The sequence below is a fragment of the Megalobrama amblycephala genome, linkage group LG5 (genome assembly GCF_018812025.1).
Source record: "Megalobrama amblycephala isolate DHTTF-2021 linkage group LG5, ASM1881202v1, whole genome shotgun sequence".
NCBI classification, from domain to species: Eukaryota; Metazoa; Chordata; class Actinopteri; order Cypriniformes; family Xenocyprididae; genus Megalobrama; species Megalobrama amblycephala.
This window is the reverse complement of record NC_063048.1, coordinates 13,131,578-13,151,847: the sequence shown is the minus strand read 5'-3', so window position 1 is coordinate 13,151,847 and position 20,270 is coordinate 13,131,578. Positions and strand designations below refer to the sequence as shown.

At 38.4% G+C, this 20,270-nt stretch overlaps 1 protein-coding gene across 1 annotated transcript in view; it reads right to left on the bottom strand.

Annotated features, from left to right (window-relative positions):
* Window positions 1-17,234: 17,234 nt before the first annotated feature.
* The window catches only part of ston2 (stonin 2), a 37,511-nt gene continuing 34,475 nt past the window's right edge, over window positions 17,235-20,270 (bottom strand). Inside the window, 1 exon segment of the mRNA XM_048190777.1 lies at window positions 17,235-18,920. Within this exon segment, the coding sequence (XP_048046734.1) occupies window positions 18,843-18,920 (78 nt within the window). The 3' untranslated portion in view covers window positions 17,235-18,842.

Genomic DNA, 20,270 nt, shown 5'->3' with positions numbered 1-20,270 from the left:
GAATTGAGAAGAAAAGACACTATTTTTTTTATTCTATTTTCTTTAATGTATATATTTATTTAGAATTTTGTCCACTATATGTTCACGTGCACTTTTAACAAAATGTAATCAGCAGTCTCACGATGCCTCGCTGCATCAATGATCTGTAATCTAACCAACCTTTGGTCCTGTTTGTCCCAGTTTTGTTTATCCCAGGCCCAGTCAAGTGCAATCTTGAGTGACCATCCACATGCTCTGTGTGAATCAATCCATCAACACACATATGCTCACTACCATTGTAAAGTTTTAGATCGGTAAGATTTTTTTTTTTTTTATGTTTTAAAAGGCTCTTCTGCTCACCAAGGGTGCATTTCTTTGATACAAAATACAGCGAAAGCAGTAATATTGTGAAATATTTTTACATTTTAAAACAGGCCTGTTTTCTATTTGAGTATATTTTAAAATATTATTTATTCCTGTGATGCAAAGCTGAATTTTTCAGCATCATTACTTCAGTCTTCAGTGTCACATGATCCTTCAGAAATCATTCTAATATCCTGACTTGCTGCTCAAGAAGCATTTACTATCAGTGTTGAAAATGGTTATGTACCTTTTTTTCAGGATTCTTTGAATAGAACCTAGATTTTGTAACATTATACATGTCTGCTGTCACTTTTGATCAATTTAAATGTGCTAAAGAGGATGTTTTGTTTTATACATTTTTGCAATATTACTTGAAACTGTCTTTACTAACTGATAAAAGACTATTTATTAGGTGCACTGAAAGGAATAATATTAATATACATCATCTGTGCACGAGGTAGGGCCTTAAAAACATCAGCCAATCGTTTACGCGATCATCGCGTAAACGATTGGCCCTCTGGCTTGTCAATCACTGCTGTGGCGTTCCTTGTGAGAGACGTGCGCGGATTGGCCCTCTGGCTTGTCAATCACTGCCGTGACGTTCCTTTTGAGAGACGAGCGTGGCTGCGCTCTCCAGTAACTTTCCACACTCTACAGGCGCCGCATGCAATGTTTTTGTCAGGAGACAGGAGTAACAACTGCAGATTATGAGTTACCTGCGGTGAGTCCGACATAATGAATCCACTAACACAACACAGCGAATGCCGGTGGTAAACACTCGTGTTCCAATACTAGTGTTTACGAGTTTTGGGAGGCGTTCCTTTGAAATGTGTTGTGAAGGAGGGGGGTTGTTCTTACGCATGCGCTCATTTAAAAAACTCAGTAACAGTCTTTGGATTCTCCGTCGACGAAAAAATCCTCTCTATCACCTTTAATGCATCCTTGCTTTATAAAAGTATTAATTTCTTCATCTTACTGACCCCAAACTTTTGAACTGAGTCTTCAAAAGTTTTCTATTTCAGATAAATGCTGTTCTTTTGAACTTTCTATTCAAAGAATCCTGAAAATTGTTAACACATTTCACAATATTACTGTTTTTGCTGTATTTTGGATCAAATAAATACAACTTTAGTGAACAGAAGAGACTTCTTTTAAAAACATAAAAAAATCTTACTGATCAAAAATTTTTCAATGCTATGGTAATATCCAAACACACTAACAATACCTAGAATATTTGCCATGGAAACCCATGGCATTCCAGTTTCTCTCAATGGTGAATGATGTTCGTTATGTGATATCTGGAAGTTAGAATTAAAAATGTTTTATGGTTTCATTCATCAAGGCATGAACATTTTTGGTAGGCCTACATTTTACATTTAATAGAATTCAGATTAGGGGCGTTGCGATATACCGGTATTAACGATAACCGTGATATTTAAAACATGAAAAAATCGATATTGTGTTAATTAAGGGTCTGACAATATATCGTGATAACCGTAATATTTAGAATGAATAATACACATGATAATATGACACACAAATAATCCAGCGCCAGTACCTGGTTGACATCCCAGAGTACAATAGGTGGCGGTATTGCACCTTAACACTGCCATCTGACATGAAACAGAAGCAGATGCAATGCGCGCAGCTGCTACTGCCTTGCAAAATCATGTCGTCTGATAAGACAGAGGAGATTCTCTACACAGCAGAGTGTGTGAGCGAAAACGTTTTTAGTTCATATTTATCTTCATATATTATAATGTTATTTTTTAATTTAATTTGTTGATTATTGAACAGCATGAGTACATCATAAGATGCGCAATATATCAGGAGACATGGAGTGTGTCAGACATGATTTTGACCACTTCATTAAGTTTTGTTTTTAATATAATTTTAATCAATGTTTCATCAACCAATTGCCTGGATTTAAGAAGTAAATATAGCAGACAATATAATGGAGGCGCCGGCGCGATCACTTGCACGTGAACTGGAGCGAACTGAAACTCCTGTTCACACCAATAACTGTAAGGCCGAGCTTTCGGTGGAGAGAATGCTGGCGCATGTTGGCTGCCGCTTCTCTGTCCGTGTTTTTTACTAATTACCTCATTTGTTTGTTTTAAACAGTTGAGATTTTATTATTTGGTGTTTTTATGCTGTTTTCTGACACTGGAGTTCTACTGTGGAGTTTCTCGTGGCTTTTGGGCAAAACATCGTGGGATTGCGGATCCTGCTGATTGGGAACGCTGCGGCCTGTGTGATAGCTATAACATGCTGCAGTGTGATAACAACGCGTCTGCACTGTATTTCAAGTGACTAAATTTGTATATTGCTGCTCATATCATGCATATTCCTTTGTTTTGCATTATCATCATCATTATTTTGACCCTGTCTGGGCTTCGTGGAGAGCGGGTCCTTCAACAGTTGGATTTCATCATGATAAGGTACTCTTTTGCTGAACTTCTCTCACTAGAACACTATTTACTTCCTGACGTCTGTGTTCTAAAGACCTTGAAATCATGCTGGCTTTTACGTCGGCCGAAATATTTACACAGAGGATCACGGCGGAATGTTCATACTACTGGGACTGGCATTAAAGTTTTATGCTCTCGATCCAAGGACTCTGATATACAAAAGCGTTCTCTATGTGGTGTTTGCCATGCAAACTTGTGTTATCCGCAACTGACTCATCAGAAAATACGACTTGAAACTGCTCGATTTGCACATCTAAATGTTCGTTCACTGAATAATAAGACTGCTGTACTTCATGATATCATATTGAACCAATTCTCTGGACTTCTTTTGTATCTGTGAGACTTGGCACCAGCCAAAAGATTTTATAAACTTAAATATGAGTGCTCCACCGGGATACACATATATTGAGAGGCCACGTCTAAGTGGTAAAGGCGGCGGTCTCGCTGTTATCTACAGAGTTGATATATCTGTCACGGAAATTACAATTCCCTGTGTAACATCATTTGAGTGCATTGCTTTTAAAGTGAACGGTGTCTCACCTGTCCTTATTGTACTCATATATCGACCTCCAAAACCAAATCCTTTGTGTTTTTACTGAACTCACATAGCTACTTACATCTCTTAGTGCTGTTTGTCCAGCAATGATTGTGACTGGAGACATTAATATCCACGTGGATAACTCTAATAGTAATCTAACAGTTGATTTCATGGATGCATTAGACTGTTTTAACATGACTCAGCATGTGAAATTTCCCACTCATAATAAAGGTCACACACTTGATCTGGTATGTTCTGTTGGGGTGGACATTGATCAGTTTGATAGTAGTGACTTGTGTATCAGTGATCATAAGCTTCTCACTTTTAATTTAAATTTTCCACTTCTAAGAGGTACTCAAAAAAGGGTCATTAGTTTTAGAAATGTCAAGAATCTTAACTTTGACAGTTTCTCCTGCCTGATCTCAGAGCATTCAGATGTTGAAACTGTTGATCACTATAATTCTATTTTGTCATCTGCTTTGGATGAATTAGCTCCTAGGAGAGAACGTGTTGTTTCATTTAGTAAATCTTCTCATTGGTACACCACTGAGTTAAGGGCCATGAAGATAAAAAATAGGCAGCTTGAACGCCAATATAAGAAATCAGGATTAACTGGTCATAAGCTTATGTATGACGATCACTTGAGTCAATACGCTGAAGCACTCAAAGCAGCAAGAACAAAGTACTGTTCATCTATCATTGGTGATGGTGCTGCAAACCCTAATAAGATTTTTAAAGGTGCCCTAGATTCAAAAATTGAATTTACCTCAGCATAGTTAAATAACAAGAGTTCAGTACATGGAAAAGACATACATTGAGTTTCAAACTCCATTGTTTCCTCCTTCTTATATAAATCTCATTTGTTTAAAAGACCTCCGAAGAACAGGCGAATCTCAACATAACACCGACTGTTACGTAACAGTCGGGTGAACGCCCCAATATTTGCATAATGCCAGCCCATGTTCCCAACATTATAAAAGGCATTAGACAAGGGCAGCCAGTTAACGTCTGGATCTGTGCACAGGTGAATCAACAGACTAGGTAAGCAAGCAAGAACAATAGCAAAAAATGGCAGATGGAGCAATAATAACTGACATGATCCATGATAACATGATATTTTTAGTGATATTTGTAAATTGTCTTTCTAAATGTTTCATTAGCATGTTGCTAATGTACTGTTAAATGTGGTTAAAGTTACCATCGTTTCTTACTGTATTCACGGAGACAAGAGCTGTCGCTATTTTCATTTTTAAACACTTGCAGTCTGTATAATTCATAAACACAACTTCATTCTTTATAAATCTCTCCAACAGTGTAGCATTAGCCGTTAGCCACAGAGGACAGCCTCAAATTCACTCAGAATAAAACGTTAACATCCAAATAAATACTTTACTCGCATAATTCGAAGCATGCATACAGCATGCATGACGAACATCTTGTAAAGATCCATTTGAGGGTTATATTAGCTGTGTGAACTTTGTAAATGCACTGTAATATAGTCGACAGCTCATGTGGCAGGGAGCACACGAATTAAAGGGGCGGCGCTGCCTAAATCAGTGCATTGTTAATGATGCCCCAAAATAGGCAGTTAAAAAAATTAATTTAAAAAAATCTATGGGGTATTTTGGGCTGAAACATCACAGACACATTCAGGAGACACCTTAGACTTATATTACATCTTGTGAAAAAGCATTCTTGGGCACCTTTAAGACGATCAACAGCCTTCTTGCACCAATCAAGTCACCAATTTGTTCCTCTGTGCAGGAGTGTAACAAGTTTCTTAGTTTCTTCATGGAAAAAAAATGAAAATATCTATAAGTCCATCAGTTTGGTACCTTGCTCGAAAATTCCTGTGACCTTTCCACCTAGTTTTCCTGAAAGTGCATTTTCTAGTTTTAACATAGTCACCAATGATTGTATTCTGAAACTAGTGATGGCAATGAATACAACTACATGTACTCCTGACCAATGTTCCCTCTAATTTTTTACAGCACTGAGCAAATAAATATTTCTCTGAGCGCAAACTTTAAAACTGTGAGCAACTTGAGCAAAAATCTTCTGTGACCGTATAGTCTACACAAAAAGAACGTAGCTAACATTAACTAAGATGTGATAGTTTGATAGATGACTTGCTCCTTGTTTAACAAAAAGTCTAGTAAATAATTTAAAAAGTACAATATTTTTGACCAGAAACATTTTATTAAACCATATACACAACAACATTGTAGTGCTTCATCAGTCCTTTCTTGACTGGCCTTGCAGGTCTGTGGAGAACCTCTCTCAAAACAGCATCTGAAAAACAGATACACCACAATAGTTAAAATAGTATCTAACTGTTTAAGTATATAGAAACACTCCCCTGTTTTTGATCATTTCTGCTGGTCTGTACTAATTCATCAAAATAGTAACCTAACCTTTAAACAAAATGTAAAGCTTTAGTCATCTAATTAATATCAACTATATTATAATGATATGTTTAAGAGTTAAAGTTATTTCAGTAAACAATAAAACATATTGTCCAAGTCAAACACGTTAAATACATGTATTATTACTACATATGTAGCCTATTTATTAATATTGCAGCCTAGGCCTACCTTAAAACTTTTTCCTTCTGTCCTTGTCCCCTTTCCAGTGGTTGTAGATCTTGTCCAGATTTAGAGGACCCTCTGATTGTGTAGACCGGATTCTCATTAGCTGATCCAAGTGGGTGGTCTGAAGTCGGTTCCGTGAATTTGTCTTGATACGATTCATCAAACTGAAACCGCGTTCACAGTCTGCACTAGACGCTTGGAATGTCCCGCAAATGCCGATTAGCTGTACAAGCTCAGTGAACTCCTCACTTTTTAGTGTCCAGGTTACCATCTCAGCAAATGTCTGTAGCACTCCCATCTTTCGTTTTTCTTTGATAGTGAACTTGAAATCCTTGTACTGTTGACAGATACGCTCGGTGGCAGTCTTGCCTGTTTGTTTTAGAAAAGCGTGAAACTTCTCTGTCAGTCTGGTTACATCTTCTGTACCATGATCAAAATCAAATGTTGAATCCAGTGTTTCCAGGCTAAAAACAGACCATTCTTTAAGCTCACCTTCAGGAAATCGAGCATCAAGATGGTCACAAAGTTTATGAACAAACAGAATAATGTCCGCTGTATTTACCGCACTGTCACTTGTTTCCAACAGCTCGTTCACTCGGTTGCTCCAATAAATATGCTGTCCAAGATACTGAGATCTTTTTCGATCTTAGCTCTGGCAAAGCAATGGGCATCAACGGTGCTAAGATTGCTTCGCTGCATGGAGACACAGAGCTGGGCTAGTTCTTCCAACACATCTCCAAGCACAGTGAGAGCAACTCTGTACTTCGAATCGGACAGTTTTTTTAAACAGTATTTTGCAATTGGGTCGTTGTTTTCAGCTTCTTTTGTGCAGTACTCTTTTAATAAACTGTAATTCCGCAAAAACGAATTTACAGCTTGGTGACGTGACAGCCAACGAACCTCATTCAAAGGCCTAAAAGACAGTGAATCCACTTCTAAAACGTTTGCCAACTCATCGAATTTGCTTTTCTTCACAGAAGACCTACTAAATAGTGAATATACTGTCCTGAGAAGCGTTTCCACTTCCTTCATCAAAGACACTCCTTTCCAAGCATCATCAATTCCCAAATCCTCTCTATGGGCAACACAATGTTGTTCTGTAAGGTGCGGTATTTGTCGTCTCAGTATTGCAGTGACCCCATTATGTTTACCTAACATGACAGATGCGCCGTCGGAGGTTAACATGACCATTTTCTGCAAATCAAGTCGGTGATCCATATAGAACTTTATTATTGCATCTGCAATATGCTGGGCGCTGCATCCTGCCAGCTGAATGATCCCGGCAAACACAGTTTTGTAAGTGACTTGACTTTGTTCCCTAAACTTAAAGTAAAGAACCAGCATTTTATGCACTGTAATGTCTGTGCTTTCGTCTACTATCAGTGTGTGAACATTGGCATTTCTCACGCTTTACATAGTCTCAGCTTGTACAACTGCATTAATTGACTCCACAAATTCAAATGCGTAGTTTTTACTTCTCCAGCTGTCAGGAAGGCTAACATATTTCGCCAGATGATTATGAATTTCTTGAACAGACAGCATTGATGCGTTCATTTGGATGGCAAGAAGCACGTTATTGATCAATATTTTTGATTTGTTCAGGGTTTGATTTGTTCTTATTAGCAAGATCAATACGTTTTTCTCTCAATTCTCTTGACTTCGAGAAGCTGGTTAATTGAAGTTCCATGCTTTTGATTATACGATGCTTTCACAGCATCAATGTGTCATTTTTGTGTTAAGTGGCGTTTTAGGTAGTCAAGTTTCTACTCCTGTCCACGTTTTCCTGGTGGAAAACTCTCCTTTGATTTTAGCTTCGGAACAAATTTTGCAAACAATCCCATTAGCTTCGTAGCTGAATATGTCAGACAATTTAACTGATTTACGAGGACCATCACTTGTGTCCGTTTGAACTATTTCGTTAAGCCATTCTTGTTTGAAAGTCAAACAAACCTTTTCCTTAGGATGTTGTCGAGGTAAAGTCTCTTCTTTTCGTTTAGCCATGGCTGCTTAATGAGTGGATGCGCGCCATGTGCGCGGTCTACAATTGTGCTGCGTGGGACCTTCAATTAGTCTGCGCGGCCGTGCATGCGCAGCTTAGAGGGAACATTGCTCCTGACCCAATCCCAACATCTGTTCTAAAGGGGTGTCTCTCTTCAATTAGTCCCCTCTCTCACTACTGGCATAGTTCCAAAAGCCCTCAAAGTTGCAGCTATTACACCAGTCCTTAAAAAGCCTAGATGTGATAAGTTAGATCTATCAAATTACAGACCGATCTCAAACGTACCCTTTCTTGCTAAAGTTCTGGAACGTGTCGTTGTGGCACAACTCCACTCACACTTGTCTTCCAACAAGGTTTTTGAACCTTTTCAGTCTAGGTTTAGAAAGGGACACAGTACAGAGACAGCCCTCGAGTTATGAATTATCTGCTTGTCTCAGCTGACTCTGGAGCCTCCACCATCCTGGTCTTGTTAGACCTTAGTGCTGCATTTGATACAGTGTGCCATTCTATCCTGATAAATAGGCTAGAGAGATGGCTTGGTATCACTGGTACGGTGCTTAACTGGTTTAAATCCTACCTCACTGATCGTACCCAGTTTGTTGTCTTGGGAAACAACAAATCTGAACTTGGACAGGTCTGTCATGGTGTTCCTCAGGGATCTGTAATGGGTCCTTTATTGTTTAGTGTGTATATGCTTCCTCTGGGACAAATTATTAGGAAATATGGTTTGGGGTATCACTTTTATGCTGATGACACCCAAATTTACATCAGCTCCAAATCTGATCCTACTCTCACCTCAACAATTCTTTCAGAGTGTGTGCAGGAAATAAAAACATGGATGCACCATAACTTTCTAAAATTGAATTGTTCTAAAACAGAGGTCCTACTCATTGGCACACCGGCGGTTATTCACAAGGGTAGCAATCTTAATTTGATTATGGATGATAGTGTAGTACTTCCATCTGCTCAGGCTCGTAACCTTGGAGTGATTTTTGACACTCATCTAACACTAGACTCTCACATTAAGAGTATCACAAAATCTGCTTTCCATCACCTCAGAAACATTGCAAGAATTAGGCATTTCCTCACTCCACCTGACGCTGAAAGGCTTATTCATGCATTTGTTACTTCTAGGATTGACTACTGTAATGCACTATTCATTGGTTTACCTGCTAAATCAATTAAATGTCTGCAGTATATCCAAAATTCAGCAGCTCGTGTTCTCACATATACTCCATCACGTCAGCATATCACAGGTGTGCTTCATAGTTTGCACTGGCTTCCAGTACAGTCACGTATTGTTTTTACAACTCTCACATTAATATACAAAGCTATACATGGAACAGCCCCTTCTTATATTTGTGACCTAGTGACCCGTTATGCGCCTTCTCGTTCCCTTCGGTCTGCTGACTCCCTTACTCTTCAACAGCCTCCCTCTAGATTAAAATCTATGGGGGAGAGAGCTTTTTCTGTTGCTGCACCCAGGTTATGGAATGCGCTTCCCGTTGCTGTTAGAGATGCTCACACACTAGCCAGTTTTAAGAAGCTGTTAAAAACTCATCTTTTTAAAATTGCTTTTATGGACTGTCAGTAATATTCTATTCTCTTACTGTAATGATTATTTTAGGTTTTTAGTTTCTACTTTGTATTACATTTATTGTAGTTTTGTATTTTATTTGTTTGTAGCGCTTTGGGTTCCAGAAATGCGCATTATAAATAAAATGTATTATTATTATTTTATAGGCTACTTGCCTCACAGACATGAGAAATATATAGAAAGTTTGAAATGACTACTTTTCAATGAAACAATTCAAAACAAAAAGAAATAGGCTACTCTCTGATTATGTAATCCGTATGAAATGTGCATTTAAAATGCAGATAGATGTTTTGAATGATTTAACATGGAGAATTAACACCATTTTGACAGTATATGGTTTGTCTGTGTTCAAGCCATCTTGGTTATTTTCGTAAGGATAATGTATATTTATAATGCTATGCTAATCTACATAGCCTTTATCACTGTATAGAATACTATAAAATAAACTTCTGCCTCTAAATAACTTGGTCTTTAAAATGTGCATCAGAAAGTCTTTTCAGTTCTTCGTGATACATTCAGGCAATGTTTTTTTTACTCCAGCTTGAAATCGGATAAACTAAATGCTTGTCTTCCTTCATAAAAATTTGCTAAAGACAGAATGCAAAAAGTAAAAATAATTGTGCCTTGTGTTTATCAGTTGTTTGTTTATCAGTTGTTTATCAGTATCTGATTACCCTTAAGTGTAGTTGTTGTATGTAAAATGGTTCTATGTAGTACTAAAAGTGGTTCTATGGCTCGTAATCACATACCCCTTTTCCACCAAGGCAGTTTGAGTGCTGGTTCGGAGCCAGAGCCTATTTCAAATCAGTTCTTTGTCTTTCGACACACAAAGCACCAGCTCCGAACCAGAAAAAGTGGTTCGTAAGTAGCACCAAAACATTGCTGGGCTAGAAGTAAGAACCGCTTGCATCAGGGGCTGGGGGCGGGGTTACCGTGACCAACAAGAATCTAGTGACCGCCATTTTTGAAATAGCAGCTAATCGAGCTAATAGCAGCTCGATTGTAATCTCCGTCTATATACAAATTATGGCGAGCCGTGTTTGGATGCCGATGTGGGTTCGCAAAACCATGAGCATCATTAGTAGCGAAACGTCCGCCATTGTTGATGAAAGGCTTGTTTGAGATGCATTGGAGCAGTGCGGACCGATCGGCAGGTGATATAGGAGTGCTGCGGGTCCGCGGGAGCGTTTGTAGAGCATACGACTCCTTGTGCTTTTGGATCATTCTCGTGGTGCTTTGGTGTCATGCGCCGATCGCTCTGCGAGAAGCCGATGCATCTCGAACAAGCTTGGTGTGTTTGTGTTTGGTGCTGCAGCGCTAGCTTTGCTGTGAAATATGAGACGTATACAGTGACGTAAGACCTGCCTCTGTGCTGTCTCTCTAGCCCATGGAAAGGCAAACCGGTTCTTAGAAGGCTCGTCAGTTGAACCAACTCCGAACTGGCACTAGCTCTGAACTAGCACCCGGTTCGTGCTGGTGGAAAAGGGGTATTATAGGTTGTACATGGCACCATTTGACAAAGGTGCTGTAGAGCACCTTTAAAGACATAGTGCTACACAGCACCAAAAGTGGTTCCCCTATGATTACGAGCCAAGAACCACTTTTAGTGCTATATAGCACTTTTTGTGTGTGTGTGTGGTGTGATTCATTGGCTTAAAAAAAAAAAAAGAATGAAAAAGACAAAATAAAGATGAATTTGACTGATTTCTATAGATATCGCGATATATTGATATCGTGAATTCTTTTGGCCAAGATAACTGTGGTGTGAAAAATCTGATAACGTGACAGCCCTATTTCAGATAATAACTAAGCCTATAAAATAAAAAGTTAGACGTGATGCTCAAGATGACTGCGGTATAGCGTCTCGACCAGCTCCCGTGGCTACATACGTGCAATTCTTCAAAGTAGCCTAAGAAACACTACTGTTCGTTTACATGCTAATATGAAAGATAATAAGCAAAAGAAGTGTATAACTTCATTAGTGCCCGAGCACCGATGGTGTGAGGACCCTATTGCATGCAACGTCAACTGGCGGCCCGCGGGCCAAATCCGGCCCGCCAGAGATTTCCATCCGGCCCCCAGAATAATACTGAATTCAGGAATAGCCTTGTAAGAGGAAAAAAGTTTAGGGCTGGTCCGAATACCATTTTTTGAGCTTCGAAGCTTCGGTAGTAATGAACGTATTTTTCTCTCTAATAAAGGCAGGAATCTGTGTCTGTATGTCCGTTTGCATTTTTATTATTTCGAGAACCGTTCATCCAATCGACTTCACAAGGCAGTGCAGTGTCGCATTTGGTGCAATATAGATGGACACGCGAGACGCGACACATTCAGAATTAATAAACTTTTAGTAAACTACAGTCAGAACAGCGCGAGCGGGAAGCGGCGCACCTCATGCGGGCAGGGCTTATGCTCCGAGAACGGACACTGCACTAGTGATATAAAACGCACACACACAGGTCTGTTAAATTAAGCAATACTTTTAAGGTAGTCTAATATTTTTCTGACTAACAAATTGGCACAGTAAGGGTAGATTTAAATAAAGAAAAACGAAATTTAAATAAAGAAAAACGAAATTTAAATAAAGAAAAAACGAAATTTATATAAACAAAAACAAAATTTAAATAAAGAAAAAACGAAATTTAAATAAAGAAAAATGAAATTTAAATAAAGAAAAACGAAATTAAGTTAAATTAAAAACGAGATTAATTTAGATTGATAATAACGGGTAAAAATGCTAATACATTTTGTTTCTATTATTGTATTTTCCACAGTGTCAAAGCAACAAAACACAAGCTCAGACATGCACTTCGGTCCATACAAACTCCGCTGTTCTGAACACTCCCGTTGCTGGAACACGCGTCGGTTCTATTTCTAGCATGCAGGCGTTTTCCGCGTGGCTCGAGCGCGCCTGAGACGCGTGTCTCAGTGTGCAAACTCCAACCTGTTAAATATGGGAGCCGAAATAAAAACGGACACGCCACGCAGCTGAGACGCTCACGCAGCCAGTGTGTCGCCGGCCTTATTCAAGGGGGAATGAGAATCGTTTCGCGGGGGATCCCAGGTGTGCAAAAAATAAAAATAAAAAAATATTCGAATGTCAAATTTTCAAATCGAATACCAACCCACCGAACGAACGAATATTTGAATATTCGGGTCCGTTCCATATTTATTTATTTTTAAATCTAACGAAAAAAAAAAAACCTTCTGAAAAGTAGCTTGTGCCATAGCCTGCCTTCAGTCAAGAATGACGATAAACGCATTGCTCTCATTGAACATCTTTTATTGTTTCACGTGCTCATTTTTTCACAAATGTCAAAATTTTCCTTGCCTGGGATTAGCGCACAATTGCGTGACAGTGATGGACAGCTTGACAGCCTCACAAATATGAAGCCTAAAATATCGCTATCGCCCCCTGGTGGCTTGCTGCAGTACAGGTAATATGTAAAAAATAAAATACATTTGGAATTAGAATTAGTATATCAAATAATAACATATTAGGATACAATTCGAATTTTATTTTATATTACGAGTATCTGGCCCTTACAGTGTCTGCAGAGAAAAATTCTGGCCCTTGGACAAATATAGTTGATGACCCCTGCCCTATTGTAATTGCTCGGTCAATTCTTCTTCTCCGAAATGAATCGAATTTTTGAGGGCCTAAACATGCTCAAACTCATGAAACTTTGCACACACGTAGAAAGTGGTGAAAATTTACGTCCGATATGGGTTTCAGAATTAGGGGTGGCAAAATGGCTCGATAGCACTACCTACAAAATGTTAATTAAGCACTCTTTGTGCTGCGTTTCATGTACAGGTATGAAATTCGGTAGAGAGCCCAATACCTACAAAAAAAGTCCCTGGGAGCAAAATCTGAAAACTCAACAGGAAGTGAGATATTTTGAATTTTCTCTGCAACTTTCTCTGCATTTTTGCAGTCTTTGCCATTTCCAGATGTTGTACTTTTAACAAACTCCTCCTAGAGATTTAATCAGATAAAGATCATATTTGGTCTGTCTAATCTAAAGGCCTTTGTGATGTTAAATTGCGAAGAAAGGGCGTGTCCGTTGTGGCCTGACAAACTTTGATGTTTCGCCATGAAACAGGAAGTTGTTGTAACTCAGACATACAATGTCCGATCTGCCCCAAACTTCACATGTTTGATAATAGTCCTGGCCTGAAGACATTTACATGCCAATATTCAGTTACAGTCATAGCGCCACCTGCGGGCAAAAGGAAATTACATGTTTTACACTGTGATCAACTCCTCATAGACATTTAACCAGATCAACATCATATTTAGTCAGTCAAATCGTAAAGCCTTAGCGATGTTAAATTGCAAAGATCTTGAGCTTCCGTTGAATGACGTGTCCGTGGCAGACTGACAAAGTTTGACGTTTTGCCATGAAAGAGGAAGCTGTTGTAACTCAGGCATACCAATGTCCGATCTGCCCCAAACGTCACGTGTGATAAGAGTCCTGGGCTGCGTTCCACTCCAATTTTAGACACATGAACTTCGGGGAAATCCCTGCTGCCATTTTGAAGTGCATTCCACTTCGTGAAGTGGACAAGGGAAGTTTATTTGGACAGACCCTCGTCCCCTCAATTTTGACAGAGGGAGCGAGTCTACTCTGATGTACACTTCAGGCAGCTCTATATCCCACAATTCAACTTGTTTTGTGACGTCACAGCAGATCACGCTTAACAGAAGTGTATGATATATTAAATATTTTGGGAATTAATTGCATAATAGTGTATAATATATTGTGTTGAGATTTAATCGCATAATATTTGTAGCTCATAATATAGGATTTTATATATTTTCTCCAACAACTTATAAGGATTTAGAATGTTGCATAAAACAAATTCATAAGTACAAAAGGGGTTTAAATAATAAATCAGCTCCATAGTGAATTCCAAGTAATCAATGGTTTGGGGCATTTCATTTAAACCTTATGCACCAGTTTCGCCAGTAGTGGGCACTTGTGCAACATAAGTAATGACACACATCCGAGTCTACGAGACAGGGAAGTTTGCAAGTGAAGGGCATAAAAATTTGGAGTGGAATGCAGCACTGGCCTTAAGAGTTCTACATGCCAATATTCAGTTAGTCATAGCGCCACCTGCTGGCAACAGGAAATGGCATGCTTTACACTGTAATTTACTTCCAGAAACACATTTAAATATGCCATGAAGTACCAAACATGCTAGAAACATGTTAAATCATGCAACACTTGGCTAAGTGCTAATGTAAGTGATTAACGCCACAAAACAGGAAGTTATTGTAACTCAGGCAGGCATACAATGTCTGATCTGCCCCAAACTTTACATGTTTGATAATAGTCTTGGTCTGAAGACATCTACATGGCAGTCTTCAGTTGTAGTCAAAGCGCCACCTGTTGGCAGCAGGAAGTGTGGCACACACAAAAGTGACTTTGCCATATTTCTCCTACATTTGCCCGCTTAAATGCACGTCTCGCCCACTGTTCACTGTTTTCCTAAGGCCACTGGGTGGTGGTGGCCCCGGGTGCGAGGGCACTTTCAACGCTGCTTGCAGCTTTAATTCTCTTCATCTTCATTATCTAAAAACAGTTGAACTTTCACGCCACGCTGTCTGTTCAGTGGCGCTAGCAAACATGTTCTCGCTGCGCTGCACAGCTTGGTCAATTGTAACAGCGCGCTGTTTTGTCCCACTTCCGGTGTGAATGGCTTACCATAGTTTGGCTTCCTACACCACTGTTACAACTATCCGCTATTAGCCTTTTTTACACTTCTGGGTTTTTGGCTTCTGGAATGACCCACGCCGGGTAAAAGTTTTTCCGGTAACAGTGATAAATAGTCAAGCCTAAGAACCAGTTCGGGAATCAAAGTCTTTTTACAAATGAAATGTCATGAAAATGTTTGAACAGTCTTGGTGATTTATTGGTGAGACTACAGAGCTCTCATTAAGAGTTAAATTTATGAACTAATTTTAAGTGATGGCGGTTAAATTGGTTATATTCTCTGTGTCTGTTTGGCGGGGCTGTGCATTATCGCACTCCATGTACTGTAAAGATAGTGCCTGTGTCTCAATTTGCATACTATCCATCCTAAATAGTAGGCTATGTGACACATTCAATACTATTTAGGGTGGATAGTATGCACATTGGGATGCAGGGAGTGTTTTTCGTGACATGCTGGGCAAATGATTGGCTGGCAGCTCCCTTATCACCCAGACCTGATCCTCTGATTCATAATGAGAAGCAGGACAGCTCGCACCCTGGGCTGTTTCTGGATAAAAACACCTCTGTCATCTCTCAATGATATTTCATCTCATTCACTCATATTTTTGCTGTCGTCATAATCTTAAAGTCTGCAATATGCACAGTATTACAAACCCATAGTCAGTATTGTTGCTGTTGCAACATTAATGCAAAGACTGATAGTTGTGTACAGTGTTGTCTTTGAAAGCAATTATGTCTTAGATTAATCATTTTATTGTGTCAGGATTAGTTATAACATGCTTGAATGCGGGATGTAATGTCATGACATTAATACATGCTATATATTTTTAAAATGTATTAAACTCACGACAGTATTATGTATTTCTCACAACTTTATATCCCGCATTGAAGCATATTTTGGGAGTTTAATTTTTCATGAATAAATTATATAAATAACATTCGTCGTATGGTGATACAAGCAGGGGAATTGCTGAATGAGTATCTGCGTAGTCTACAGTTGGTGAAACGAAACCACCCGCCAGTAGATTCAAGCAACGGTCTCATTGTCCGTATAAGCTACAAACAAGTAGAAAATGATTTCTTTGTAGATTATACAACAGCAACTTGGAAAACAAACAAAAATGAAAAGGTAAGCAGCGATATTTGAGAAAAGAGCATATTAATCTAAAAGTGAATCTAAAAGTGAAATTAGCTCATCTATCTTTTCTCATTTCAGTTATGCATATGAATAAATTTCACTGAGGTTGATCATTATTTTCACTTGTGTTTGTAAGTCTTTTTCAGTAATGCGTATGTATTTCACTGAGGTTGATCAGTGTTTTGACTAGTGTTTGTAAGAGGGTTTTTCAGTATTGCTTATGAATTAATTTCACTGAATTGTCAATGTTTTCACTTGTTTGTAAGTCTTTTTCAGTAATGCGTATGAATGAATTCACTGAGGTTGATCAATGTTTTGACTAGTGTTTGTAAGAGGGTTTTCAATAATTGTGGCTTATATACGGCCCCTCATACTATTGTGGTCATGCTCATGTGACATTGCAGTTCATCGTCATGAAAGTCTATGCTAATAGGGCAGAGTCTGTCAACAGTCATAGGTAGGGCCTAAGCATTTGTGACATCACAAAAGCTACAATCTGCAAATGTCTTCTGATGATCTGAATGTTGAGACACTGCTTATGATTTATGGGGATTAAAAAAAGAGGAGTAGGTGGGTTTTTACCATTATATGGTAGTTGGTGTACACACACTGCCTGACAAACATTTGTTCAAACACCATGTAAAAGTGAATTTTGCATAATAGGTCCCCTTTAATGAGCATGTCATTGAAAATCATGCTTTATATTATGATCATTGATCATATGGCATGTGTTTACATTTCAAACTTAAGACAAAAGGCATAGACCATTTAACATAGAGGCATACCATACACAACATCAAAATATAAGGACAAATGAGGGTAAATAGCAAGTAACTTTTTTTTAATCAAACATACTTTATTGTATGCATGCCGTCCAGTTGAGAGATGGTGCATAATCGAGTGACAGATGTTAGTGGAATTACAATTATGAAGACAATAGAAAATTAAACGCATCTATCCATATTGCATCAATTAGCAAAGCATATTTTTTTTTAAATTAACAAAGAATACCAACCCAGAAAAAACAAAAAACAAACTTAAGACATAATAAACAATCAGGGACACTAACAAATAATTTCTTTGCCAAATGTCAAAGTCGCTTTACTGTGAGTATCAAAACTAACAGAAGCAATATATTTTTTTTATAATTATGACAATTATTTCTCAATGTCTCAAGCTATTTTAAGACTATGAATAATCAGCAAAAAAACAACTACATTTTTTTTAAATCATTCTTTGCTTTCAGTGTAACGCTAGTGTGAAATCAGGGTCAGGTCAGATGAAAACATGTGGCAGTTGATATGAAGCATGATGTTGAGTGTTTTCCTCTGTGTCATCATTTTAATCAAATAAAACATACATATTTTTGAAATCATTCTAGGTTTGTGCACAAAAAAAAAAAATATAAAAGCAACTGCGATTCCCAAAACCAAAACAGCATGAAATGAAAATGCAACTGAAATAATGCACAAATATTATTTGGTAAGTGTTATCTTAAATATATTCTTTTTAAACACATTACTTATCAGTATAATGTCAACAACCATTAGTTAAATGAAGCAATAAATCATTACAGCAGATTTCAATAGTTAAACACAAAGTTTAAGCCCTCTATAGTAATTCTGAACATACTTAAATGTTAAACTCAGTATATAAATATACTCACTTAAATTCATCAAGATGTGCAAAGTACAGGGTATTTGACATTCATGATCTATTTCCCTCACAGGAATACTCTGCTTTAAGACTTTAGGAACTTAACTCATTTGCAATTTGATTCTGAGTGTGTAACAAACTAATTTAATGTGAATGATATTTTCATTTGGAATTTGTGTTGATCTAAAAATGGAATTCAAATATAAATATTCATGAAAACAAATTAAAATGTGCTTATAAAAGACTTGTGAACACAAATCTAAGGTAAACAATTTGCATTACTAGTACCTTTTGTTATAATAGCATTTGTGTTTTAACTAGAAATTAGCAAGGGTTACTTAATTTTGTTCTCTGAAATGTGTTAGTTAATGAGTCCCTCATTATCCTCGGTACAAAGTTAAATTAGCAAGAAAATTAACCTGGTAACCCTACACAAATGTCTCTACATAGGCCAAAATATACAAAAAAAAAAAAAAAAAAAAAAAAATTACACAAAATCTCTGATATCTGCAGTTCAGTAAAATGATGACAGCTGCATTGTTTTAGGCAAAGATGATTACATGACTTAATGAGATGATTGAAATTAATATGGAGATCTGCAAATATACTGTAGTGTTGCAAGGGATCTGTGGTGTGTTTTCCCTTTCTGCATTTCATTCTAAATATGTTTCAATTTCAAAATATTGTCCAAATGGGCAATAAATGTAAACGAAAACTACCCCAGTTCAGGGTTGAACATTTATCTCGTTCAAGTGCAACCTGTGAACCTCCCTCTCTTCCTGGTTCCTCACTGATGAGTGCACTCGCCTGGTTGCTCATTTTGAGGACTGTCCAATTTGCTCTCATTCTTCTGCTCGACTGCCACCTACAGGATAACATAAGCAAGTGCATGTGATTAGTTGAGTAGTAGCAAATGCTTGCCACAAGGAGGCAGTAAATTACAAGGCAAGGAAGTTGGGAGTAACAACCTAATGTAAACGGAACAACCTAATCTCAGGCATCACCTGTTTCCACATGCTCATCCCCTTTCAATCTGCCCGTGACTGACCTCACTGGGGTTCAGACACCTGCTGCCACTGTCCTGCCCTGCAGCTATGATACATTTATCATATACAACAAGTTGCTTCATCAGCAGGTTTCTCTGTCATTCCTATACGGAGGTTACAGGCAGAGTTTTACATCTCGTTTCTGCCGCCCTGCTGTTTGTTGCACACCTCTGCTCAGTGATGAATCACTCCCTGTGGCTGCTGAACAGTAATGGGAACAGATGTTTGTAGTAACAGCTCCAGCCACCTTAATGACATGTTTGGAATGCAGTAGGGAAAACAAGCTCTGGCAGCTGACACAGCAGGTTGCTTGAGGGTGACAACTTGTCTTTCAGTGGTTTTGTCACAGGGTACATGACATTTAGCTCAGACCCCTCCCGAAGGGCTTGGCTTAAAAACCACCACTAAATAACCAGATTAAATGACCAGTTTTCCGAAGTGTAATTTTGAGGGTGAAGACAGGTGTATAACATCTAACAAGGTAGAAACATAGCTTTAATCACTGCACTAACACATATTTAGGGATGAGTGGACTAAGGCGTGTCAGTGGGTAAGATGTGCCAACATCTAGCAAACTGCAAAACGTCATGTGACCATATACAGTATTTAAACCAATCATATATAGCTGCCTGTGATTGAGTACTTGATAAAAGTTATATATACACACTATATTGCCAAAAGTTTCGGGATGCCTGCCTTTACGTGCACATGAACTTTAATGACATCCCATTCTTTATCCGTAGGTTTTTAATATGGAGTTGGCCCACCCTTTGCAGCTATAACAGCCTCAACTCTTTTGGGAAGGCTTTCCACAAGGTTTAGGAGTGTGTTTATGGGAATTTTTGACCATTCTTCTTAAAGCGCATTTGTGAGGTCAGGCACTGATGTTAGCGAGAAGGCCTGGCTCACAGTCTCCTCTCTAATTCATCCCAAAGGTGTTCTATCGGGTTGTGGTCAGGACGCTGTGCAGGTCAGTCAAGTTCCTCCACATAAAACTCACTCATCCATATCTTTATGAACCTTGCTTTGGGCGCTGGTGCGCAGTCATGTTGAAACGGGAAGGGGCCATCCCCAAACTGTTCCCACAAAGTTGGGAGCATGAAATTGTCCAAAATGTCTTGGTATGCTAAAGCATTAAGAGTTCCTTTCATTGGAACTAAGGGGCCAAG